The sequence below is a fragment of the Bufo bufo genome, chromosome 3, assembly GCF_905171765.1.
Source record: "Bufo bufo chromosome 3, aBufBuf1.1, whole genome shotgun sequence".
Lineage (NCBI taxonomy): Eukaryota > Metazoa > Chordata > Amphibia > Anura > Bufonidae > Bufo > Bufo bufo.
Window position 1 is genome coordinate 561,086,162 of NC_053391.1, and position 27,350 is coordinate 561,113,511.

The 27,350-nt window shown below is 47.4% G+C and overlaps 1 protein-coding gene across 1 annotated transcript; it reads right to left on the reverse strand.

Annotated features, from left to right (window-relative positions):
* Window positions 1–938: 938 nt before the first annotated feature.
* On the reverse strand, window positions 939–27,138 carry MCRS1 (microspherule protein 1). Its single transcript, XM_040425546.1, has 13 exons — window positions 26,896–27,138; window positions 23,493–23,631; window positions 22,247–22,408; window positions 22,049–22,158; window positions 19,505–19,613; window positions 18,912–19,050; window positions 18,737–18,812; window positions 10,961–10,989; window positions 9,456–9,548; window positions 6,777–6,859; window positions 2,971–3,058; window positions 2,102–2,229; window positions 939–1,323 (listed from the first exon to the last, which is right to left on the reverse strand). Exons 1-13 carry the CDS (start codon window positions 27,009–27,011, stop codon window positions 1,237–1,239), a joined length of 1,359 nt encoding a protein of 452 aa, XP_040281480.1. The 5' UTR covers window positions 27,012–27,138; the 3' UTR covers window positions 939–1,236.
* Between the last annotated feature and the right edge of the window lie 212 nt (window positions 27,139–27,350).

The following is a 27,350-nucleotide window of genomic DNA, read 5'->3' on the forward strand; positions in this document are numbered from 1 at the left end:
ATTGCATCCGGAAGCAAGTGCAGATGCAATACGTTTTTCACTGATGGTTGCTAAGAGATGTTGTTTGTAAACCTTCCGTTTTTTATCACGCACGTGAAAAGCACATCAAAACCCATTGCACGAGTGCGGAAAAAACTGAACGCAATCGCAGACAAAACTGACTGAACTTGCTTGCAAAATGGTGCGAGTTTCACTGAACGCATCCGGCCCTAATCCGTCACGCTCGTGTGAAAGAGGCCTTAACAGGGAGAAAGATCAGTGTCGCCCTTTGTCATTACCTTGCTTGTTGTAGGAGTTAATTCAGTCCTGCACAGGCTAGAACAGGGATCAGTGACCTTCGACACTCCAGCTACTGTGAAACTACAACTCCCAGCATGCAAAAATGCTCAGCTGTCCTTTAACTTCATTAAAAGTGAATGGAGCATTCTGGGAGTTGTAGTTTCAGAACACCTGGAGTGCCGGAGGTTGCTGATTCCTGGGCTAGAAAATGCAGGAATTTAGCTAAATAGCTATGGGCTAATGGTCCTCTCTGTCTGCACTACTTTTTATACATTAGATCTATTCTGTTAACTATCTATTCCTAGTAGGATACTTTATATCTGTACTAAATACTTATATGCGCTCTAGTTATGAATATTACATGGGCAGCATACATACTACATACATATATTAGGAACTAGGGACATCACTACCTTTAAATGACCCAATAATATGCATATCTAGAAATCGTGTTGGGTCGCAGAGTTACTCACCTGTATAACAATTCACTGCGTAAATCTTAAGGCCTACTGCATGACATTGGATTTTTTTATTTATTATTATTACTGCCTACGGCCAAGACATTTTATGAAAATCTTTAACAGCGAAGTTTGATCAATAAAAATTTCTTGTTGGTTATTTGCCCTTGAGAGTATACATTAAAACACACTTTTCCTTACAAAGCACATATCATTTAATATACGAGTGCAACTTCATTAAAAAAAAAACTTATAACAAAAACATCCAAAAATATGAACAGAAAACCCCTAACACTACGTAAAGAATGGTGCATGAGGAATGAAGGATGGGGTGGAGTCCAGGCCTCAGTAACAGTCTGTCTCTGGTTGCCCACTTAGTTGGCACAGACAATAGTTAAGGATCTACCTGAAGAGTATTTAGAGAAGGTCTTGGAGCACAGTGTAAGAGGACACATAAGTTATGTACAAACTCCTGAAACAGTTCATAAAGCGCCTTTCTTCAAGACTGAATCATCTTGGCAGCTTCCGCTTTAATGAGAGCTATGAGATCCTGATTGATAAGGAACACAAAGCGAAGGCCAGAAATCTAAGGAAAAAAATTGAGACAGGAATTGTGAATGGTTGTTGCTCCCCATAAAAAGACTAAGGTTAACCCCTACACACTTGCTCTCACAGCAGATATTGGGAATTTGTAGGTGGATCGAAGTTGTGCACATCCTCCTCTCTAACAGTTTAATAGCACCAGCGCCTTAGTAGCAGCTCTAATGAAACAATATCGATCTACTGTTAAAAAAATAATAATAAATAAAATAAAATAAAAAGTCTGGGTCTGGATACAAACTAAACTTTATATATACACAGAAAACACCCTTTAAAAGGGCTGTGCAGTGTGATGATATTTATGAGCTATCTTCAGATTAGGTCTTAAATAACAGATTGGCAGGGGGTCCGACCTCCCAACTCAAGAGAATGGGACGAGCAGTTGTGAGTACACTGCACTGCCGGACGCACTTCAACATTAAAGAGAATGCAGCGCTCGCACGATTAACACGACTCCTTAAAGCAGCTGATCGGCAGGGGTGCTGGGAGTTGGACACCCGACGATCTGATATTGATGACCTATCCTGAGGACAGGTAATCGATATTACTCTACTACACAACCCCTTTAAAGGGAATATATCATCTTTATTTTTTTATTATTAAAATAATTCTTGACATTTTCTTATCCGATTTTATTTTCCCCCAATTGTGGACATTTCTAGTCTAAAAAAAAAACTTTAATTTTATTTCTGACCATGCATACATCCAGTGAAATCTCTTATTTTAGAGCTTCACAATAAAAATTGTCTGAAATCCAATTTTACCTCCACGACAGAGTTGTGACTTAGCTTCCACTTGCTCCCTGGCAATACAGGCCGACCATCAATATAAAGCGCTCTTCTTCCCTCATTCGCAATGAAAAAGTCACCATTGTTCTTCAGCTTTATAACACCTTCATGTGCAGAAAATACAAAACAGATTCAATGTGAAGTGGACTGCAATGTTGAGAAACTTTTCCTATAGAAACTACAAAAAGCAGTAAAGTACATCTAAAATATATGGTTCAATATGCACTTAAAGAATACAAGTAGTGGCTTGTCGAGCCTCAGTTCTGCCTACGTTTAGGGCAATAACCTCTCACTGGTCTCCTGGGACATCTACCAAAACCGTGGAACATGCAATCACCATGTGGTATATTCAGGACTGAGATACTGTCAAGAATGAAAGCTGTAGATGCAACAACTGGAGCGTCCATTTCTAGCAGCATTATGGCCTGTAAAACCACCAGCAGGAGAAGCCTCCACAGCAGGACTACCGGGTCTTTCAGACTGTCCTTTCTACAATCAACTGGCCTCATTTATCAAAGCTGTCTAACAGGAAAAACAGGCATATAACAACCAATCAGAGCTCACCTTTAAATAAAAAACTTTAAGAAATGAAAGGTGAGCTCTGATTGGTTGTTATGGGAAAACGAAGACCGTTTTCCTGTTGGACAGTTTTGATAAATGCGGCCCAACATGTTTTTAGTAGACAGAGAGACTGCCATAGCATTGTGTGCTTTGCAATGGCCATGTAGCCATAGCAAGATAGCAAAACTCATCACCTGAGAAATACCATTTTTTAAATGTGGACATAGAGGCATTATACAAAATCCATGCAGATGACCTAGTAATAGTATCAGACCATAAATTACCTTGTTTGCGAGAAATCTTCCATGCTGGGCCCTCTAGCGACAGGTCCACGTCAATCTGGTTGTCCTTAGTGGCTCTACCTAGTGTTATCTGAGATAAAAGGAAACATGCTGCTATTCAGAGAACATGCAGACTACAATAACTACTTCAATCACTCTAATCTAAAGCCAGTGCTACCTAAATTTCATCAACAGGTCTCCTGCCATACCAGAGGGGATAAAACCTTGGACCACGTCTATACAAACATTATTTCAACTCTTCTCAACCGTGTGAAATCATCAGTGAAGACAATCAAAGTGTGGCCAGCGGGGGTAGATTCTGTACTCCAGGACAGATGTAAAGACACGGACTGGAGCGTGTTTGCCTCTCAGGCCACCTGTGGTTCTCACACTAAGGGTCCATTCACACATCCGTTGTTTCTTTCCTGATCTGTTCCGTTTTTTGCGGAACAGATCTGGACCAGTTCTGTACCCATTCATTTTCAATGGGTCCTGAAAAAAAAAAATATCAGACATTGAGCTGTCCGATTTTTTTCAGGCCCATTGAAAATGAATGGGTACAGAACTGGTCCAGATCTGTTCCGCAAAAAACGGAACAGATCAGGAAAGAAACAACGGACGTGTGAATGGACCCTTAGGCCTCTTTAACACGAACAATACGAATTGGCTCCGGATGCGTTCAGTGAAACTCGCACCATTTTGCAAGCAAGTTCAGTCAGTTTTGTCTGTAATTGTGTTCCGTTGTTTAGTTGTTTTTTTTTTTTCGCGCGGGTGCAATGCGTTTTGCACGCGCGTGATAAAAAAAAACCTGAAGATTTACAAACATCATCTCTTAGCAACCATCAGTGAAAAACGCATTGCATCCGCACTTGCTTCCGGATGCAATGCGTTTTTCACTGAAGCCCCATTCACTTCTATGGGGCCAGGGCTGCGTGAAAAACGCAGAATATAGAACATGCTGGGTTTTTCACACAACGCAGAACTGATGCGTGAAAAAAAAAAAAGCTCATGTACACAGACCCATTGAAATGAATGGGTCAGGATTCAGTGCGGGTGCTATAGAACCTATCGAAGTAATAGGAGTACAGAGGATGGTGTATCTACAGTGCTTCACTGTGTGCTCTCACACCTGGGCAACAAGAATACTTATGCAAGAATGCTGTTTGTTGACTTCAGCTCAGCATTCAATACAGCAGGGCTTGACAAATTTCCTTGGAATCTAGGAGCCAGCTAAAAAAGTTAGGAGCCAGGCGGAGCAGTGCCATAAAGCCCCCAGTAGATGCCCCCATAGTGCTCCCCCCCCCACTTCTCCATAGAGCCCCCCCAATAATGCTGTATACTATGTTACATATGCAGTGTACATGAGCTGTATACTATGTTACATATGCAGTGTACATGAGCTGTATACTATGTTACATATGCAGTATACAGGACTATGATATATGTACAGTATATAGGACTATGACATTCAGTGTACGTGCTGTATACCATGATCTATATAGTGTACATGAGCTGTATACTATGTTACATATGCAGTGTACATGTGCTGTTTACTATGTTACATACGCAGTATACAGGACTATGATATATGTACAGTATATAGGACTATGACATTCAGTGTACGTGCTGTATACCATGATCTATATAGTGTACATGTGCTGTTTACTATGTTACATACGCAGTATACAGGACCATGATATATGTACAGTATATAGGACTATGACATACAGTGTACATGTGCTGTTTACTATGTTACATACGCAGTATACAGGACCATGATATATGTACAGTATATAGGACTATGACATACAGTGTACATGTGCTGTTTACTATGTTACATACGCAGTATACAGGACCATGATATATGTACAGTATATTGGACTATGACATACAGTGTACATATGCTGACACCTCAGGCTCTTGCCTCACTTGGATGAGAGTAGTAGTAATTTGCACTGGGGGCTTGTAGTTACCTGCAGGTGAACCTGAGAGCCACGAGGAGGGCGCAGGTCAGCGCTATGGCCCCGCACAGCAGGTCAGGCCTCCGGCCCATCAGACACAGCAGCCGCTTAACGTGCCGCCAGGCCGGACTCTGCATTCCGCCTATAGAGCAGATGGGCGGCCCGAGCCCGCTGGGGGCAAGACAGAGCTTCTCCTCATCACAACCCGGGGCCGCCACCAGCGTGAACCAAGCGCCGCCATGTCTGTCACAGTGGACTTCCGCGGCATATGCTCAGCCATGGGCGGGGAGCGTGTCCAAAGAGCAGCTGCGTATAGGGAACCTAAGGCACCGTCACACAGCTCTCCGCTCATCTCCAATCCTGTGCTAACTCCGGACAGAACGGATCCCCTCTGGCGCTCCGCACCAGTCGCCCAGGCACCTTTGAAAACAGGCTGACAAATACCCAAGCGCCAGGACCAAATTCCTGATCGCCATGGCGACCTGGCTCCTGGGATTTGTCGAGCCCTGCAATACAGTCATTCCTTCCAAGTTGCTCACTAAACTTGTGGATCTTGGAATCAGTAACTATCTGTAACTGAATAATGGACTTTCTGACCAACAGACCCCAGCATGTTAGATCAGGAAATCACTGTTCCTCCACCATCACACTCAACACTGGCACTCCACAGAGCTGTGTGTGAGCCCGTTCCTCTACTCCCTTTTCACCTATGACTGCAGGCCTCGGTATGGATCCAATTCCATCATCAAGTTTGCCGATGACACCACGGTGAACAGTCTCATCAGTTACAACGATGAGTCTGACTATAGGGAGGAGGTAAAGCACCTAGCTATGTGGTGCGCCGACAATAACCTGCTCCTGAATACCAGCAAAACAAAAGAGCTCATTGTGGACTTTAGGAAGGAGAAGAGAGACACCCATGACACCATCCATAAATGGCACCGCTGTTAAACGGGTCTCCAGTTTCAAGTTCCTGGGGACCCACAGGTCTAAGAATCTGTCCTGGTCAACCAACATCTCCAGCCTGGTGAAGAAGGCACATCAGCGCCTCTTTTTCTTGAGGACACTGAAAAAAAAACACCTGTCTGCTGACATACTGGGTAACTTCTACCGCTGTGCGATAGAAAGCATCCTGACCAATTGTGTAAGTCTGGTATGGGAATTGCTCTGTGGCTGACTGTAAGGCACTGCAGCGGGTTGGGAAAACCGTCCAACGCATCATAGAGACTCTACTTCCTGCTATTGAGGATGTTCACAAGAAGAGATGTCTACGTCGGGCACGCATCATTCTTAGGGACTAGACTCATCCTGCCAATAAACTCTTTCAGCTCCTTCCCTCTAGAAGGCGCTACAGGACCCTTCAGACTAAAACCAGCAGGTTTAGGAACAGCTTCTTTCCCACAGCTGTCACCCTACTGAACTCAAGCCCCGATTAACCTTTCCATCCACAATCATTTAACCCTCTAAACTCCTCCTCCCCTCCATCCGTCCCATGACTGTCATTCATTCTCAATATTCACTGTATGTTCCCATTGGTTACGGCTATAGTTTGGGAGACTGTCATAGCATAAGTCTCTGTTAGCACATCTGCATATACGTATACATCAGTACATCAGTATATTTGCTCTCTGTATAGCAATATAAACACCTGTATACACTTAACTTATTTGTACATAATCTGTACATAACTATTCCTACCTTCTACACTACCCTTACCTGTATATAACCTCTTTGCACTTCTGATTAGATGCAAACTGTATCTCGTTACTCTGTATTTATACATGTGTAATGACAATAAAAGTTGAATCAAATCAAAAGCCATATTTCTGCAGTAATTTATTATATTACCTCTCGGGACCTCATCAGATATCGTACCATGCGCCCACGTAAAACCGCCAACGTCTGTGTATCAAAATCTGGAGAGCTCATTCCTAACCAGGAGAAAGCACACATCAGTCATGGAGAAACGAAGAGCACAGATGGGTCTATTCAATCTATTGTTAGCACTGCTTTCTCATGAGGAGGACATTTCTACCACAAGAAGGAGATCTAGTCTGGAAATACTTTGTATCATACTGATAATTATCTGAGGGTGAAGCCCATCACAAGACAAGGCAAATCAGCTCAAAATAATAGTACCCAGTAGGTATAAACCAACAGTGTATCAGTGGTAATCTAGGCTGGGTAACCATGGTCAGCCCAACAAGCTCTGACGAATACCATAGTATTCCGGCATGTTACAGGGTACTTCTATTTTCCCATCTCCTGGTCCTGTACCTATGTCACTCTTGTGAACATTTACTAATCTTGCAATTAATAGATAGTCCTAAGGGTACTTTCACACTGGCGTTTTTCTCTTCCGGCATAGAGTTCCGTCCTAGGGGCTCAATACTGGAAAAGAACTGATCAGTTTTATCCCTATGCATTCTGAATGGAGAGCAATCCGTTCAGGATGCCTTCAGTTCAGTCTTTTTGACTGTTCAGGACAGAGATAATACCGCAGCATGTCACGGTTTTATCTCCAGCCAAAAATACGAAACACTTGCCGGAATGCTGGATCCAGCATTTTTTTTCCATAGGAATGTATTAGTGCATTCAAAATACCGCAATGCCATGTGCAGACCGAAAAAAATAAATGACGGATCCATTTTTCCGGATGACACCGGAAAGACGGATCTGGCATTTCAATGCATTTGTAAGACGGATCAGGACCAGACCATCAGTTGGCATACGTTTTGACAGATTCGGCCTGCTGGATTCCTCTGCCGCAAGTGTGAAAGTACCCCAATCTGTGCTTTGGCACCAAGACAGTATTCATGTACTGTCCAGAGATGTTTGTGAAGGTTGCAAGGATCTTGTTTATGGGCAATGCTCAGTGCTGTAGAGGTTTCATACCTAGGTTTGCCAACACTCTAAGGGCCATGTTCACAGGGTAAGATATGCAGCACATTTTGATGCATAAAACACTTTTAAATGCTGTAATACATTTCAAAAAAGCTTTCAGAGTAATTCACACAAGTGCCTAGTTTTACACTGCTGCTTTCAAATAACTGTCTGAAGTGTTTAAAGGCATTTAAACATGGCCGCCAGCAACCTGTCCTAGAATGTGAGCAGCTGCCTAGGGGGGTGAGGGGACGGGGTCTCACTACACTGCTAATGATGTGATCCTGCCTATGACATGTCATCATGGCTGAGCAGCCTGATCAGAAAGCTCACCAATATGTAGTACATTCAAGTGTGTAGTGAGGCCCCCTCGTCCCCCCTAGGCACCTCTGCAAGTGAAGGTAACTTAGAGCCTGATGAGTTTTTATGAAGGAAAACGTTCTTTTCATTGTTTTTTTCTTATTAGAGTACTCGATTAATCGTTGGATTAAATCAACATAATACTTGATTACTAAAATATTCGATAGCTGCAGCCCTACTATCCACACAGAGGTCCTGTCCATAAGGAGAGTCATGTGACCAGGTAAATCACCTCCATGTGATGCTTCCTCCATTCAAATACAATGCACCTGCCATCTGTACTTGTTCTATTGGGAGTTTGGTGTCGTTGCAGTGCATCTGAATGGAAGAGACCTCACATGGAGGTGATCTGCCTGGTCACATGACCCTCCATCAGCAGCCATCTTATGGACAGGACCTCTGTGTGGACAGCGCAAAAGACTTTGTAAACAAGTAAGCATGCCTTATTAAATACAGAAAATGGTGCAGAATTTCAACAAAGGCTATATTAGTGTCATATAATCATCTCACAAACACATTGGTCAACAATCACCAGAAAGTGGCCCACCCTTTTAAGGGCTCAAGCACACGACCTCATCCATTTTGTGGTCCGCAAATCTCGGATCCACAAAACACAGATTGTGGCCAAGTTCATGCCACAATTCATTTTTTTACTTCTGTAGATAGTCCTATCCCTGTCCGCAAAAATGACAATTGGACATGTTCTTTTGTTTTGTTTTTTTGCGGGGCTGCGTAATAGACGTGTGGATGCAGACAGCACACACTGAAAGAAATGAGTCTGCATCCAATCCACAAGAAATGCAGATTGGATGCAGACAGAAAATACGGCCGTGTGCATGAGTCCAGAGGAGGAAATTTTACCAAAATATGCTTATTTGGTATCGGTTTGCAGGAGTTTACGCAGCTCAAAAAAGGAATACATCAAATACACCTGAATTTCAGTTGATTATTTCTTTTGATATCAGCTCTGTTTTTTTCAGTCTCAAAATGATGCTGTGTGAACACAGACTAAGCCTCAGCATTGTCAATGTAAACGCAAGAGTAATGCTTCTGTTTGACTGATACAGTGACTAACCAGACTACTCCATATACCTAATGCTGAGGTCTTATGGATAAATGTCACAGAATCTCATGAAAAACACTGCAGAAAATTAACTGCACTGCCTGCTGCAATTCATAACTGCAAACAGATTATTACTTCACTAAATTATATTTAAAAAAAAAAAAAAAAAAAAAAAAAAAACACAGGTGACAGGGGTGATGAGAACTACATAAAATACTAACCTGTTATACTGTCCACCAGCACTTGCCAACGATGCAGCTCCTGCTCTAGTTGACGGATCTCACGTTTTTGTCGACGGTCAGCAACAGTAAGCTCTGTAAAAGGACTGTGATAAATATACAGCACTAGCTGAAGGACCCGGGTATGTTTAATCTATTTCATTTAATGTTTGTGTGTGTCGTTAAAAGATATCAACACTATAACAGTGACATCTATAGCACCCCGCTCCCTAACAGTGACCTCCACTGATAAACCACCCCCCCCCCCCACCGTGGGCCTCCACAGCAGCCCACCCCCTTAACTTTGACCTTTACAACAGCCTTCCCCTTTAACAGCAAGTTTCACAGCATACCACCCCCTTGACAGTGACCTCCACAGGGGCCCGCCCCCTTAACATTCGCCTTTACAGCAATCTGCCCCTTAACGCTGACCTCCATAGCAGACCATCCCCTTAACTGTGACCTCCACAGCAGCCTGCCCCTAGAGTGGGCAGAGGTTCAGTTTTAGGCCGGACAGTCCGGCTTTCAGACTCCCTGTCCTCCGTCCGGCGTAGGGCCTGGACAGACACAAGGATGTCCTTTTGAACAGCTCACTCTCAGACAGCAGCACTGTGCTGTCTGAGCGTGAGCTGCAGGAAGAAAGTCACCCTCCCTCCCACTCCTGCAGCTGACAGAAGTTGATTTTTAACCTCATTTTCTCAATTCCTGTCGGCTGAGTTGGGGGCGTGGCCTAACCAGATAAGGGCATGGGTTAGCGGGACCTATAAGTTAATTTTTTTCAATCTGTCGGCTGAGGAGAGGGAGGGGGCGTGGCCTAACCAGATGGGGGGGGGGCTTAGTGGGGCGGGGTTTTAAGTTCGTCTTTTGAGGGTGGACACATTGTGGCAGGGGGCGTGTCTGGACTCCTTCCTGCAAGAGTGACGCCCCTCTGGGCACCTTACTGGCTCATTTGCATACCAAATAAACTGGATTTTCAGAGAATAAAAACCATCTATTGCTGGAACAAAGGCACATCTTGAAATAAGGTACTAAGTGCTATTAGGCCATGGCTTTACTTCAATAGCGATTATCCTGGTGACAGATTTCCTTTAAAGCTCAACTACAGCAGTGAAGATAAATGGCTGGGTTGTTATGGAAACCTGGAGTAAAACTGTGTGTATGTGGAGGCTAACGGCCTGCGAGCTTCAATTGGCTAATAAGGGTCATGTGACCAAGCTTCTATTGGCTAATGCATTTTTTGGGAATATCTCAGGAATGGTACGTCCTAGAGAGCTGGTCGCTTCCCGGACACCTGATGTACCTGTGTGCCAAATTTCGTGATTGTAAATGCGACGGTGCAGATTTATTTAGCGGACATACACACACACACACACACACACACACATATACACTCAGCTTTGTATATTAGATGGGATGATTTTTCAGGATAAGCATCAAAGCTACTTAAATACACAACAACCTTACATGTAAAATACCAAAATTATACATGTTTGCACACGTTAACTTACCATGCTCCAGAACTTCATCACGGGAGTCCCTACAAAAATAATCAGAATTCTAATTTATTTATTTATTTTATGCACTTATATAGCACTACTATATTCTGCAGAGCTTTACAGACATTAGCATCACTCCGTCCCCAATGGGGCTCACAATCTAAGGTCACTTTCAGTATGTCTTTGGACTGTGGTAGGAAACTGGAGTACCCGGAGGAAACCCATGCAAACAAGGGGAGAACATACAATCTCCATGGAATGTAAAGTACCCAGGACTAGGAGGTGTCCCCTATGTCTACTCCGGGATTTTATCCCCCCCCTCCCAACATCAGGAAAGTTAGCCTCTACTATAGTGTTTCTTTGGCTTCCACTAAGGCCTCATGCACACGACCATTTTTTTTTGCGGTCCGCAAAAACAGGTTCCGTAGTTCCGTGATCCGTGTCCGTTTTTTCTTCCGTGAGTCTTCCTGGATTTTTGGAGGATCCACGGACATGAAGGAAAAAGTTGTTTTGGTGTCCGCCTGGCCGTGCGGAGCCAAACGGGCATTGCAAGTCAATGGGGACGGATCCGTTTGACGTTGACACAATATGGTGCAATTGCAAACTGATCCGTCCCCCATTGACTTTCAATGTAAAGTCAGGAGTCCCTATTATACCATCGGATCGGAGTTTTCTCCAATCCTATAGTATATTTTAACTGTCACCATGGGAATGCCTCTATGTTAAAATATACCATCGGATTTGAGTTATACCGTGAAAACTCAGATCCGACAGTATATTAACCACCTGCCATCTGGGCCATTTGCCCCCTTCCTGACCAGGCAAAACTGCAAAACTGACATCTCACTTTATGTGGTAATAACTTTGGAACGCCTTTATTTATCCAAGTCATTCAGAGATTGTTTTCTCGTGACACATTGTACTTCATGATAGTCATAAATTTGAGTCAAAATATTTTACCTTTATTTATGAAAAAAAAACAAATTTACCCAAAAATTAGAAAAATTCGCAATTTTCTAAATTTCAATTTCTCTGCTTTTAAAACAGAAAGTGATACCTCATAAAATATTTATTATTTAACATTCCCCATATGTCTACTTTATGTTGGCATCATTTTGGAAAGGTCATTTTATTTTTTTAGGACATTAGAAGGCTTAGAAGTTTAGAAGCAATTCTTCAAATTTTTAAGAAAATTGCCAAAACCCACTTTTTAAGGACCAGTTCAGGTCTGAAGTCACTTTGTGGGGCCTACATAGTGGATACCCCCATAAATGACCCCATTAGAAACTACACCCCTCAAGGTATTCAAAACCGATTCTACAAACTTTGTTAACCCTTTAGGCGTTCCACAAGAATTAAAGGAAAATGGAGATCAAATTTTGAAATTTCACTTTTTTGGCAGATTTTCCATTTTAATCAATTTTTTTCTTTAACACATCGATGGTTAACAGCCAAACAAAACTCAATATTTATTACCCAGATTCTGCGGTTTACAGAAACACCCCACATGTGGTCATAAACTGCTGTATGGGCACACGGCAGGGCGCAGAAGAAAAGGAACTCCACATGGTTTTTAGATGCCATGTCCCATTTGAAGCCCCCTGATGCACCCTTACAGTAGAAACTCCCAAGAAGTGACCCCATTTTGGAAACTAGGGGATAAGGTGCCAGTTTTATTAGTACTATTTTTGGGTACATATGATTTTTTGATCATTCATTATAACACTTTATGGGGCAAGGTGACCAAAAAATTGGTTGTTTTAGCACAGTTTCTATTTATTTATTTTTACAGCGTTCACCTGAGGGGTTCGGTCAAGTGACATTTTTATAGAGCAGATTGTTACGGACGTGGCGATACCTAATATGTATACTTTTTCTCATTTATTAAAGTTTTACACAATAATAGCATTTTTGAAACAAAAAAATTATGTTTTAATGTGTCCATGTTCTGAGAGCTATATTTTTTTTATTTTTTGAGAGATTTTCTTATGTAGGGGCTCATTTTTTAGTGTTGCACCTTTTGTGATGCAAGGTGACAAAAAATGCTTGTTTTGACACAGTTTTTTTTTTTTTATGGTGTTCACCCGAGGGGTTAGGTCATGTGATATTTTTATAGAGCTGGTTTTTACGGACGCGGCAATACCTAATATGTATACTTTTTTTTATTTGTTTCACTTTAACACAATAATAGCATTTTTGAAACCCAAAAAATTATGTTTTAGTGTCTCCATGTTCTAAGAGCTATATTTTTTTTTATTTTTTGAGAGATTTTCTTATGTAGGGGCTCATTTTTTGCGGGATGAGGTGACGGTTTTATTTGTACTATTTTGTGGGACATACGCGTTTTTGATCACTTGGTGTTGCACCTTTTGTGATGCAAGGTGACAAAAATTGCTTGTTTTGACACAGTTTTTTTTTTTTTTTTTTTTTACGGTGTTCACCCGAGGAGTTAGGTCATGTGATATTTTTATAGAGCTGTTTTTTACGGACGCGGCAATACCAAATATGTCTATTTTATTTTTTCTATTATTCCTTACTTGGGAACTTTTTTTTTTTTACATGTGAAACTTTTTTTATTTATTTTTTTCAACCCTTTATTTTTATTTTTTTATTTTACACTTTTCGTCCCCCATAAGGTCGTACAAGACCTCTGGGGGACATTTGCTTCACTTTTTCTTTTTTTTTTTTTCACTGTTGATTTCTCCTGTAACTGGGGCTGACATAGTAGCCCCAGTTACAGGACAAATGCACCCCTAGAGAGGCTGTACAGCAGCAATCCAGCGCTGTACAGCCTTACAGCAGGGCTGATCGAGGTCTCTGAGAGACCTCACACAGCTCCTGCACTCTCCGGTCCCGGCGGTCACATGACCGCCGGGCCGGAACAGGAAGCGCACAGCGCTTCCTTCTCTGCAGACACAGCGCTCGGTGAGCGCTGTGTCTGCAGCGATCTAGAAGGCAGGGACACCTGGGCACTGTCCCTGCCTTGTCTTAGGGTTGCCCTGCTGTCACTGACAGCGGGCAACCCGATCAGCAGCTGCACGATTAGCGTGCAGCTGCACTTTCTGAAAAGACGTTCTGGAACGTCCGTTCAGAAATAGACATCCACCCATAGGACGTTTATATCCTAAGGGCGGACGTAAAGCGGTTAACACAGAGGCATTCCCATAGTGATGGGGACGCTTCAAGTTAGAATATACTAAGAACTGTGTACATGACTGCCCCCTGCTGCCTGGGGCTGTGATCCGCACAATTAACCCCCCAGGTGCGCTGTCTGTGACGGGCCAGGCGCTCCTCCTACTGATAAGAGAAAGGTCTGTGCGGCGCATTGCTTATAGCACAGACCTGTCACTTACCAGTAGGAGGAGCGCCCGGCCGGTCACAGACAGCGAAGGTAAGTATAATGCTTCTAAAATTACTAAGTAACCATGATTACTGATCGGAGCCCCAGCAATTAAACTGGGACTCCGATCAGGACTCTCCGCTGTCACCAATGATGGGGGGGGGGGGGGGGGGATTTTAATTAGGAGGCAGGGGAGAGGGGGGGGCCGCACTGGCAACCAATGAATGTAATACAGGGGAGGGAGGGAGGCCGCACTGGCCACCAATGAATGTAATACAGGGGAGGGAGAGAGGCCGCACTGGCCACCAATGAATGTAATACAGGGGAGGGAGGGGGGCCGCACTGTCCACCAATGAATGTAATACAGGGGAGGGAGGGGGGCCGCACTGTCCACCAATGAATGTAATACAGGGGAGGGAGAGAGGCCGCACTGGCCACCAATGAATGTAATACAGGGGAGGGAGGGGGGGGCCGCACTGTCCACCAATGAATGTAATACAGGGGAGGGAGGGGGGGGCCGCACCTGAGAGGTTAATTGTGCGGATCACAGCCCCCTGTAAGAGATCAGGTGCTTCCAGGCAGCAGTCATGCACACAGTTCGTAGTATATTCTAACTTGAAGCGTCCCCATCACTATGGGAACGCCTCTGTGTTAGAATATACTGTCGGATCTGAGTTTTCACAAAGTGAAAACTCAGATCTGAAAAAGCTTTTATGCAGACGGATCTGCGGATCCGTCTGTGTGAAAGTAGCCTATGGACACGGATCACGGACGCGGATGACAATCTTGTGTGCATCCGTGTTTTTTCACGGACCCATTGACTTGAATGGGTCCGTGAACCGTTGTCAGTCAAAAAAAAAAATAGGACAGGACGCGGATGAACAACGGTGCATTTTCCGAGCTTTCAACGGACCCATTGAAAGTCAATGGGTCCGCAGAAAATCACGGAACAACGGACACGGATGCACACAACGGTCGTGTGCATGCGGCCTAAGGCTACTTTCACACCTGCGTTAGGTGCGGATCCGTCTGGTATCTGCACAGACGGATCCGCACCTATAATGCAAACGATTGCATCCGTTCAGAACGGATCCGTTTGCATTACCATGATAATGCAAACTGATCTGTTCTGACTTACACTGAAAGTCAATGGGAGGCAGATCCATTTTCAATTGCACCATACTGTGTCAGTGAAAATGGATCCGTCCCCATTGACTTACATTGTATCCGTTTGGCTCCGCATCGTCAGGTGGACATCAAAACGCTGCAGGCAGCGTTTTGGTGTCCGCCTCCAGAGCGGAATGGAGGCTGAACGGAGGCAAACTGATGCATTCTGAACGGATCCTTATCCATTCAGAATACATTGGAGCTGAACTGATCCGTTTTGGGCCGCTTGTGAGAGCCCTGAAACGGATCTCCCAAGCGGACCTAGAAACGCCAGTGTGAAAGTAGCCTAAGTCAGCTTTGCAGGATAATAGGCTGAACTCTATCTACATAGTAACTTAGTACATAAGGCCGAAAAAAGACATTTGTCCATCCAGTTCGGCCTGTCATCCTGCAAGTTGATCCAGAGGAAGGCAAAAAAAAAAAAACCCTGTGAGGTAGAAGCTAATTTTCCTCACTTTAGGGCAGGGCTTGACAGATTTCCTTGGAATCTAGGAGCCAGCTAAAAAAGTTAGGAGCCAGGTGGAGCCGCGTCATAAAGCCCCCAGTAGGTGCCCCCATAGTGCTTCCCCCCCACTTCTCCATAGAGCCCCCCCAATAATGCTGTATACCATGTTACATATACCGCCGCTCCGTCACCGGACCCTATTGACTATAATGGGGACGGGGGTGGAGCTCCAGCGCAGCATGGCAGTTCGCGGTGAGAGGCCGCCGGACTAAAAAGTTGGACATGCAGTACTTTTACCATGCACTGCCGTGCTGCGCCAGAGCTCTGCCCCCATTATAGTCAATGGGGACAGAGCTGCGGTCCGGCGAAACAGCGGAAGGACGGATCCGACAGGGTGAACCGCCTGCCAGATCCATCCTGCCGCAAGTGTGAAAGTAGCCTTAGTTCTATAGCTACTGAATGAGACAGAAGAAGGGATGCCTTTAACATATAGATCTCCTTGAGAAGCCAATTTGATCCTAAAGGGTTAATTCACACTGTAATCTAAACTGTGTCCTGTCATTGTCTTATCACTGCTGCAAAAGCATCAGCCACAGCCTCAGTGTAAACTGTTCTTTTAACTCAAAGAATCAAATGAGTCTCTAACGAAGTCGGATCTTTAGATTCTTAACCTGTGACTCATTCGATTCCCTGTACTTGTGTCAGTGACTCAGACTCAGAGCTGCTGGTGCTTGCCTTGCCTCAGCTCTGATTGGTTGGTGGGTGGGGAGGGGAGGGGCTGGCAGAAGCAGCTTCCACTCTAGGATCAGATTACACTCCTCCCGAGCCCCTCCCCTCCCTGCTGCCGGCGTCTCTGCTATTATGGGCTGTGACGGAGCTGTTTCAAACGGTGCTGCCTCCGGACAGAACGGCAGCTCCGCACCCATCGCCCGAGCACCTTTGAAAACGGGCTGACAAATACCCAAGCGCCAGGACTAAATTCCTGGTCGCCATGGCGACCTGGCGCCTGGGATTTGTCGAGCCCTGCTTTAGGGGAATAAAAAATTCTGAATAACTCCCTGAATCAATGACCCCTCTCTAGTAGCTATAGCCTGTAATATTATTACGCTCCCGAAATACATCCAGGCCCCTCTTGAATTCCTTTATTGTACTCACCATCATTATAAAACTATATTACTATGAACGCAGCAAAAGAAAACAGATGCAATCAAGGTGCATTGCCTTAGGTCAAAATACTACCAACCTATACGGAAATTGCTTATTTAGAAAAACTGATCACCAAATTCTTGTGGCTCAGAAATACTCTCCCGGCTCCTGGAGGTTTCGATGTTACAGACTAAGGCTACATGCACACGAACGTTGTTTGTTTCCGTGTCTGTTATGTTTTTTTTGCGGATAGGATGTGGATCCATTAATTTCAATGGATCTGCAAAAAATGCGGACAGCACACTGTGTGCTGTCCGCATCAGTGTGTCCGTTCCGTAGCACCGCAAAAAAAATAGAACATGTCCTATTCTTGTCCGTTTTAGGCATTGTTACAACGGATCATCAGTTGTTTTTTTTTGTGGATCTGCAAATTGCGGACCGCAAAACACTCCATAGTTCTCAGTAGTGGGGGTAGTTCCAATATGAACATGTGGGTGTGGAGCTGGCTGAATTGAATGGAAGAAGCACTGCAGTAACCGGCTCCATCCACTGCACAGTGAACAGAGCCTTGTAGTCCCAGTGCCTACTTTCGGTACCGGAGGTCCTAAGAAACAGATGATCACAGACCCCTACCAACCATATACTGATGACCTATCCTTAGGTTAGGCCATCAGTATTAAAATCCTGGATCCCTTTAATGTTCTTTGCGTTGAAAGTTTGGAAGCTTCAGAACCAATTACCGGTTTCATAACATTGAGCTATGGTCTCAGGTTACAGTATGTTAGACTTACAACGGTCGTCCGGGGACCACTCAATATTGTAAGATGAGACAGCAATATATTTAATTCAGTATCCTCCACAGATTGTTTGAGAGTTACTTTTTCCACTTCCTTCATCCAAATACACTGAAAATCAAACCCTACACAAACTATTAGGCCCCTTTCACACGGGCGAGTATTCCGCGCGGATGCAATGCGTGAGTTGAACGCATTGCACCCGCACTGAATCCTGACCCATTCATTTCTATGGGGCTGTGCACACGAGCGGTGATTTTCACACATCACTTGCGCATTGTGTAAAAATCGCAGCATGCTCCTCTTTGTGCGTTTTTCACGTAACGCAGGCCCCATAGAAATGAATGGGGTTGCGTGAAAATTGCAAGCATCCGCAAGCAAGTGCGGATGCGGTGCGATTTTCACGCACGGTTGCTAGGTGACGATCGGGATGGGGATCTCTTCTGTCTTTATCTGTGAGCAATAGGACCTTTGATGACGTCACTACGCTCATCACATGATCCATCACCTTGGTGATGGATCATGTGATGAACGCAGTGACGTCAAAGGTCCTATTGCTCACAGATGAAGACAGAAGAGATGCCGGCTGTGCGAACAAGTGGATTAAGGAGAGTTAAATTATTATTTTATTTTTTAACCCCTCCAGCCCTATTGTACTATGCATTCCGTATTTAGAATGCTATTATTTTCCCTTATAACCATGTTATAAGGGGAAATAATACAATCTACACTACAATTAACCCAAACCCGAACTTCTGTGAAGAAGTTCGGGTCTGGGTACCACAGTCAGTTTTTTATCACGCGCGTGCAAAACACATTGCACCCGCGCGATAAAAACTGAACATCGGAACGCAACCGTATGAAAGAGGCCTTAGTCTTTAAAACCAATTCCTTACCTAAGTTTGGTGTCATCAAGCATGTCCTCCGCATCAGAGAAGTTTAGGACTTGATCCCCTTTGGGTAATGGCTGAACTAAATTATAAAAAAAAAAAAAAAAAAAAAGGATTATTCATGAGTCAGCAATCAACTGTATATGCGCAATACCAAAGGTGAATGCCATGAGCTAGATACCTGTTTGGTCCTCCAGAAGATAGTACTGCTTCATAAGCTGCCAATGCACCTGAAGAGACTTGGCTGTGCGGGACATATAGAAAACCTCTGGATGTTTGCCGAGTAGATCTTGAAAAATCTCCAGTGTAGGCTGAGAGCTCTGTAAAGAAATCCCAATAGCACCGGCAATTATTTACTATGCTACTCAGCATCACCCCTCTACTGGAGTTGTTCTGGCACCTTTTTGGTGACTTGAAATAAAATGTCCAATTCCTAAATCTGCAGTAAAACTCGTTCAGAGAGAACTACGTCCACCTTTCCAACTGCTTTTCAAAACTGGAGGGAAGATGTAGAAATGCAAAAAGTCGCAAACTGTTTGTGCAAGTGAGTGCAAAGCGAGCCCTACTTTTATGACTTTTTGAAGAAGATTGTGTCAAAGTAAAAATATTTGGCAGCTTCAGCTGTAGACATGGTGTATGCATCAGATGGTACAACCTCCAAAAGTGGAGAATACTTCTGCAAGTCACTGTATGCCATGGCATTATCATGCATCTGCTTGATCACTTGAAAATGAAAGAACAGAAATATGTTTTGTCAGGTTGGCTCTTACTTACCGAGCTGATTGTACTGAGTAACTGTTCCTCCGCTTTACTGAACAGCACCTTGCTTTGGATCGCAGCGATGGCCTCTGGATGTAGCTGTCGGATTGCCTGACATGCTAGCCTACCGAAAATCATACATTGCTTGAGTCATTTTGCCCATCCTACATTCCTCTAATGCCAAATTAAATATAAAAACCTTAAAGTAGCACTCCCACAAAAATGTTTATTCTCTGATCATGATGTAAACTGCAGCCAGGGTAATCTTCTCATCAGTGACTGTATTTGTGAGTTATAGCCTCTCTTCTGATCTCCAACAGACAAGACAGTAAGACTCCATTCAGACGTCCGTAGAATGGGTCCGGATCCATTCCGCAATTATGCGGAACGGGTGCGGACCCATTCATTTTCAATGGGGCCGGAAAAGATGCGGACAGCACACAGTGTGCTGTCCGCATCCGCATTTCCGGTCCGTGGCCAAAAACTTCCGGTCCGCAGCTCTGCAAAAAAAATAGAGCATGTCCTATTCTTGTCCGCAGCTGCGGACAAGAATAGGACATGCTCTATTAAGTGCCGGCAATATGTGGACCGCAAAACACTACGGGCGTCTGAATGGACCCCAAGTCAGTTACTTCTCTATTCATATCTATGGCACTGGCTTCCTGTCCACACATAAGATGCTGTGTTATTTGGAGAGTCAGAGTGATGGTCACATGACACAGCTGAGGATAAGAAGGGAGGTTATAACTCACTAATACAGTCACTGTTAAGAAGATTGTCTTTATAAAAAAAATATAACACTATGGATCCTATCAAATTCATTTTGAAAGGGTACACTTTTTTCCCAAACTCCCTCTGTTCTAGTGCTGCTAACCTTTTTTATCTGACGGCAGTGGTGACATGAGCATATGCCACATGTAACGGCAACCAATCCCTGGCCGCATGCCATATAATGCTGAGGCTAGTCACTGAATCCAGCAGTCACTGCTGTGGCAGACGGGGTTCAGACATTAAAGGGAACCTGTCACCGGGATTTTGGGTATAGAGCTGAGGACATGGGTTGCTAGAGGGCCGCTAGCACATCCGCAATTCCCAGTCCCCATAGCTCTGTGTGCTTTTATTGTGTAAAAAAAACTATTTGATACATATGCAAATCCTGCGAGTCCTGTCCCTGAGATGTGTCACGTACAGGACTCATCTCAGGTTAATTTGCATATGTATGAAATTGGTTTTTTTTACACAATAAAAGCACACAGAGCTATGGGGACTGGGTATTGCGAATGTGCTAGCGGCCATCTAGCAACCCATGTCCTCAGCTCTATACACTAAATCCCGGTGACAGGTTCCCTTTAAGGTTTGATTCTTTTTCAATAGATAAATTAAAGGGAACTGTCACCGGGATTTTGGGTATAGAGCTGAGGACATGGGTTGCTAGATGGCCACTAGCACATCCGCAATGCCCAGTCCCCATAGCTCTGTGTGCTTTTATTGTGTAAAAAACCTGATTTGATACATATGCAAATTAACCTGAGATGAGTCAGAGCTTGAAAATATGACTCTTCTCTGGTCACACAAGATATGACTCTTATGTTAATTTGCATATGTATCAAATCGTTTTTTTTACACAATAAAAGCCCACAGAGCTATGGGGACTGGATATTGTGGATGTGCTAGTGGTCATTTAGCAACCCATGTCCTCAGCTCTATACCAAAAATCCAGGTGACAGGTTCCCTTTAAGGGCTCTTTCACACCTGCGTTCTTGTCTTCCGGCATAGAGTTCCGTCGTCGGGGCTCTATGCCGGAAGAATCCTGATCAGGATTATCCTAATGCATTCTGAATGGAGAGTAATCCGTTCAGGATGCATCAGGATGTCTTCAGTTCCGGTACGGAACGTTTGTTGGCCGGAGAAAATACCGCAGCATGCTGCGCTTTTTGCTCCGGCCAAAAATCCGGAACACTTGCCGCAAGGCCGGATCCGGAATTAATGCCCATTGGAAGGCATTGATCCGGATCCGGCCTTAAGCTAAACGTCGTTTCGGCGCATTGCCGGAGCCGACATTTAGCTTTTTCAGAGTGGTTACCATGGCTGCCGGGACGCTAAAGTCCTGACAGCCATGGTAAGTGTAGTGGGGAGCGGGGGAGCAGTGTACTTACCGTTTGTGCGGCTCCCCGGGCGCTCCAGAGTGACGTCAGGGCGCCCCAAGCGCATGGATCACGTGATCCATGTGATCACGTCATCCATGCGCATGGGGCGCTCTGACGTCATTCTGGAGCGCCCCGGGAGCCGCACGGACTGTAAGTATACCTCTCCCCCGCTCCCCGCTCCTACTATGGCAACCAGGACTTTAATAGCGTCCTGGGTGCCATAGTAACACTGAAAGCATTTGGAAGATGGTTCCGTCTTCAAATGCTTTCAGTACACTTGCGTTTTTCCGGATCCGGCAGGCACCTCCGGCAACGGAAGTGCATGCCGGATCCCAACAACGCAAGTGTGAAAGAGGCCTAAGACAGACACATAAATTAGATACATAGAAACATCAAATAAAATGTTGCTTACTTGGAGATGACAGGGTCATAGAGAAGCGCATACCACCGCTCCTGTATTTCATTGAGGGTGAAACGACAGCTGAACTTCACACCAAGATGTACAGCCTGCAGATCATTTGTCTGAAGATTAAAGCAACAACATAATGCAGGCTCTCCAGACACCATACTCAATTTGGGAAGGACAGGAAAAAACAAAAGGGAGTCATACCTGTAGCACTGTGTTGATAAGAAGCAAGTCATCGGCCGGTTTCCATCTCCCCAAGTCCTTGGTAACCTGAAGTGGCTGCTTACTCTTTTTTATCCTTTTGGTGATGCTGGGGCTCGGGGCAGGGGATGGTGGCGCTGGCGCAGGCACCGTTTTGCAGACTTGCTACAATAAAACACACATTGCCGTGTTCCATCACATACGAATAAGGCTACTGTACACGTAAACCAGGGATCGGCAACCTCCGGCACTCCAGCTGTTCTGAAACTACAACTCCCAGAATCCTCCTTTCACTTCTATGGCAGTTACAAGAACAGCCAAGTCCTGGGAGTTGTAGTTTCACGGCAGCTGGAGTGCCGAAGGTTGCTGATCTCTGACCTAGACAACTCAACTAAAGAAGAATTCATTTCTTCACAGTTTATTTCCACATAAACTATCATGTGCATTTACTGAAATATTTCTTCTTAGCTTTAAAAAGGTAGTTTTTCTTAAATACGGTCAAAACGGCAAACGATGCCCGACTCTTGTTCTGATGCGTTCTAGGTTCCTGCTGGTTTCTACTTCCTGGTCCCTCAACTCACGGTAAAAGATCTCTTAGCCAATCACAGGCAGAAGGAGAGCCGCCGCAGCTAGTGAATGGCTGAACGGTTTTTCCTATGGGTGAAGAGCAGGGAGCTCTGCCACTTATTCAAACTTACTGGCATCCATACAGATGCCGAGCGCTGCAGACGCAGTTCTCTCTTTAGCACCGTTACACATGTATCTGTATGGACTGCCATAGTCTCTTCAGAATGGTCTGTAAGGAGAGGGATCCTATTTGAGCGCCATGTTATCTATTCTGTACCAGAACCAGGGAAGCCTCAGAAAAGAGCGACGAGTGACAGGTCACTACTTTATGACATTCAGACCCTTTAAAAAAGATTTAATAACCAAATAACCACTTTAACCCTGATACAGTGGGGCAGATTTACTAATCCTAAGCCTTAAAGCTGGGTTCACATCATCGTTTAGCTTTCCATTCTTCTGATCCGTCAGAAGAATAGAAAAATAATAATAATTTTTTTTTAAACGGATCCGTTATTTTGACCATTAGTTTGCATCACTTCTGTCAGAGATCAGGTACTTTGTCTCCTGTCAAAACTGCTGCTCAAGGTAACGGATCCGTTTTTCTGTTGGATCAGGAGAACGGAAAGCTAAACGGTGATATGAACCCGGCCAAAGGGTGATGGAGCACGAGTCATTTGCTGACCTTCTTCTTCTCGCTGGACGAAGGTTCGCTGCCAGATAATCTCCCCGACTCTCCTCCGCTGGGGCCTCGTGGACGACTGGCCGATTTGGCAAGACTGCTCTCAACCAATTCGTCATCAAATTTCTTCCTTTTGATAAATCTATCAATTCAAGATACAAAACACTGTAACCATTATACTGAATATGTTCCTGTCACCACATAGTCTGTATTCATACAGCGCCAGCATATTCTGCAGCAGTTCAATCAGAGGGAGGATCAGACAAATGACTACAGAACCAACCAATCAACAATTCGAGTGAGGGCCCTACTCACCAGAGCTTACAATCCACAAGGAAACAGGAGTGACATACTCTGACCGTCACCAGCACAAGCAGCAAGGGAACACCGACAGAGGAACACTGGCTGTCAGTGGCACAGATTTGGGGGGGAAAGGGGGCACTGGCTGTCAATGGCAGAGATGGTGACCCTCATTGGCACAGGGGGAAGGGGGACGCCGGCTGTCATCGGCACATAGGGAGGGGGAACGCCGGCTGTCACTGGACAGACGGGGGAACACTGGCTGTCACAGATTTGGGGGGGGAAAGGGGGCACCGGCTGTCAACAGCAGAGATGGTGACTCCCATTGGCACAGAGGGGGGGGGGGACGCCGCCCGTCACTGGCACAGAGAGGGGGGGGGGGGACGCCGCCTGGCACAGAGAGGGAGGGACGCCGCCTGTCACTGGCACAGAGAGGGGGGGGACGCCGCCTGTCACTGGCACAGAGAGGGGGGGGACGCCGCCTGTCACTGGCACAGAGAGGGGGGGGACGCCGCCTGTCACTGGCACAGAGAGGGGGGGACGCCGCCAGTCACTGGCACAGAGAGGGGGGGACGCCGCCAGTCACTGGCACAGAGAGGGGGGGACGCCGCCAGTCACTGGCACAGAGAGGGGGGGACGCCGCCTGTCACTGGCACAGAGAGGGGGGGACGCCGCCTGTCACTGGCACAGAGAGGGGGGGACGCCGCCTGTCACTGGCACAGAGGGGGGGGGACGCCGCCTGTCACTGGCACAGAGAGGGGGGGACGCCGCCTGTCACTGGCACAGATAGGGGGGGACGCCGCCTGTCACTGGCACAGAGAGGGGGGGACGCCGCCTGTCACTGGCACAGAGAGGGGGGGGACGCCGCCTGTCACTGGCACAGAGAGGGGGGGACGCCGCCTGTCACTGGCACAGAGGGGGGGGGACGCCGCCTGTCACTGGCACAGAGGGGGGGGGACGCCGCCTGTCACTGGCACAGAGAGGGGGGGACGCCGCCTGTCACTGGCACAGAGAGGGGGGGACGCCGCCTGTCACTGGCACAGAGAGGGGGGGACGCCGCCTGTCACTGGCACAGAGAGGGGGGGACGCCGCCTGTCACTGGCACAGAGAGGGGGGGACGCCGCCTGTCACTGGCACAGAGAGGGGGGGACGCCGCCTGTCACTGGCACAGAGAGGGGGGGACGCCGCCTGTCACTGGCACAGAGAGGGGGGGACGCCGCCTGTCACTGGCACAGAGAGGGGGGGACGCCGCCTGTCACTGGCACAGAGAGGGGGGGACGCCGCCTGTCACTGGCACAGAGAGGGGGGGACGCCGCCTGTCACTGGCACAGAGAGGGGGGGACGCCGCCTGTCACTGGCACAGAGAGGGGGGGACGCCGCCTGTCACTGGCACAGAGAGGGGGGGACGCCGCCTGTCACTGGCACAGAGAGGGGGGGACGCCGCCTGTCACTGGCACAGAGAGGGGGGGACGCCGCCTGTCACTGGCACAGAGAGGGGGGGACGCCGCCTGTCACTGGCACAGAGAGGGGGGGACGCCGCCTGTCACTGGCACAGAGAGGGGGGGACGCCGCCTGTCACTGGCACAGAGAGGGGGGGACGCCGCCTGTCACTGGCACAGAGAGGGGGGGACGCCGCCTGTCACTGGCACAGAGAGGGGGGGACGCCGCCTGTCACTGGCACAGAGAGGGGGGGACGCCGCCTGTCACTGGCACAGAGAGGGGGGGACGCCGCCTGTCACTGGCACAGAGAGGGGGGGACGCCGCCTGTCACTGGCACAGAGAGGGGGGGACGCCGCCTGTCACTGGCACAGAGAGGGGGGGACGCCGCCTGTCACTGGCACAGAGAGGGGGGGACGCCGCCTGTCACTGGCACAGAGAGGGGGGGACGCCGCCTGTCACTGGCACAGAGAGGGGGGGACGCCGCCTGTCACTGGCACAGAGAGGGGGGGACGCCGCCTGTCACTGGCACAGAGAGGGGGGGACGCCGCCTGTCACTGGCACAGAGAGGGGGGGACGCCGCCTGTCACTGGCACAGAGAGGGGGGGACGCCGCCTGTCACTGGCACAGAGAGGGGGGGACGCCGCCTGTCACTGGCACAGAGAGGGGGGGACGCCGCCTGTCACTGGCACAGAGAGGGGGGGACGCCGCCTGTCACTGGCACAGAGAGGGGGGGACGCCGCCTGTCACTGGCACAGAGAGGGGGGGACGCCGCCTGTCACTGGCACAGAGAGGGGGGGACGCCGCCTGTCACTGGCACAGAGAGGGGGGGACGCCGCCTGTCACTGGCACAGAGAGGGGGGGACGCCGCCTGTCACTGGCACAGAGAGGGGGGGACGCCGCCTGTCACTGGCACAGAGAGGGGGGGACGCCGCCTGTCACTGGCACAGAGAGGGGGGGACGCCGCCTGTCACTGGCACAGAGAGGGGGGGACGCCGCCTGTCACTGGCACAGAGAGGGGGGGACGCCGCCTGTCACTGGCACAGAGAGGGGGGGACGCCGCCTGTCACTGGCACAGAGAGGGGGGGACGCCGCCTGTCACTGGCACAGAGAGGGGGGGACGCCGCCTGTCACTGGCACAGAGAGGGGGGGGCGCCGCCTGTCACTGGCACAGAGAGGGGGGGACGCCGCCTGTCACTGGCACAGAGAGGGGGGGACGCCGCCTGTCACTGGCACAGAGAGGGGGGGACGCCGCCTGTCACTGGCACAGAGAGGGGGGGACGCCGCCTGTCACTGGCACAGAGAGGGGGGGACGCCGCCTGTCACTGGCACAGAGAGGGGGGGACGCCGCCTGTCACTGGCACAGACAGGGGGGGACGCCGCCAGTCACTGGCACAGACAGGGGGGGACGCCGCCTGTCACTGGCACAGAGAGGGGGGGGGCGCCGCCTGTCACTGGCACAGAGAGGGGGGGGGCGCCGCCTGTCACTGGCACAGAGAGGGGGGGGGGACGCCGGCTATATGATAAAAGGTAATAGTTCCCTGAGCCCATGCAGCCATGTCTCTAGTTTACTCAGAGGCTTCTAGACGCACAGCAGCCGCTAGGGCACATTCACACTATGTAGCTGTAGCAGAAGCGATGAGGAAACACCAGCCGCGCTCTACGTCACCTGGACGAGCTCCTCCTCTTGGGTATCAGGCCAGACCCCTGGGAGAGGCTCCTCTTATGTCCGGCGGAGGAGTCCTCGTCCTCAGAGCGGCTGGCGCACGCCAGCAGGGACTCCATCCCCTCCGCTGTTCTCCTCAGAACATCCGGTGACCGGTCTACCGATTAATCCACCATTATCCTGCAGTGACCTGCACCGCTTCCCGGCCTGCGCTAGAAGCTGCTCATTTGACCATGACATCACTTCCGGCGGGCCGGAAATACAGCTGAGGGCGGGGATTATTCATTGTCCGCTGGTACGCGGCTTGTAATGCGCTAATGTCAGGGGTCTGGAGGGCTTCAGAGCTAGATGTGCGGTCTGGCCAGCCATTACAGTGTTGCCGTATTGCATCTCTCGTGTATAACGGCAGTTTTACTACATTCGTGGAGCCCTTTCTTCTACAGAAGCTGGAATTGTAG

What these genes read in the sequence shown, in the direction of transcription:
- MCRS1 (XM_040425546.1), bottom strand. Translation starts at nt 27,011, where the DNA reads ATGGAGTCCCTGCTGGCGTGCGCCAGCCGCTCTGAGGACGAGGACTCC. An exon ending in CGTCCAGCGAGAAGAAGAAG is followed by an intron (nt 22,409 to 23,492) that starts GTCAGCAAATGA and finishes GTTTTATTGTAG; the next exon opens with CAAGTCTGCAAAACGGTGCC. An exon ending in CTTGATGACACCAAACTTAG is followed by an intron (nt 10,990 to 18,736) that starts GTAAGGAATTGG and finishes TTATTTTTGTAG; the next exon opens with GGACTCCCGTGATGAAGTTC.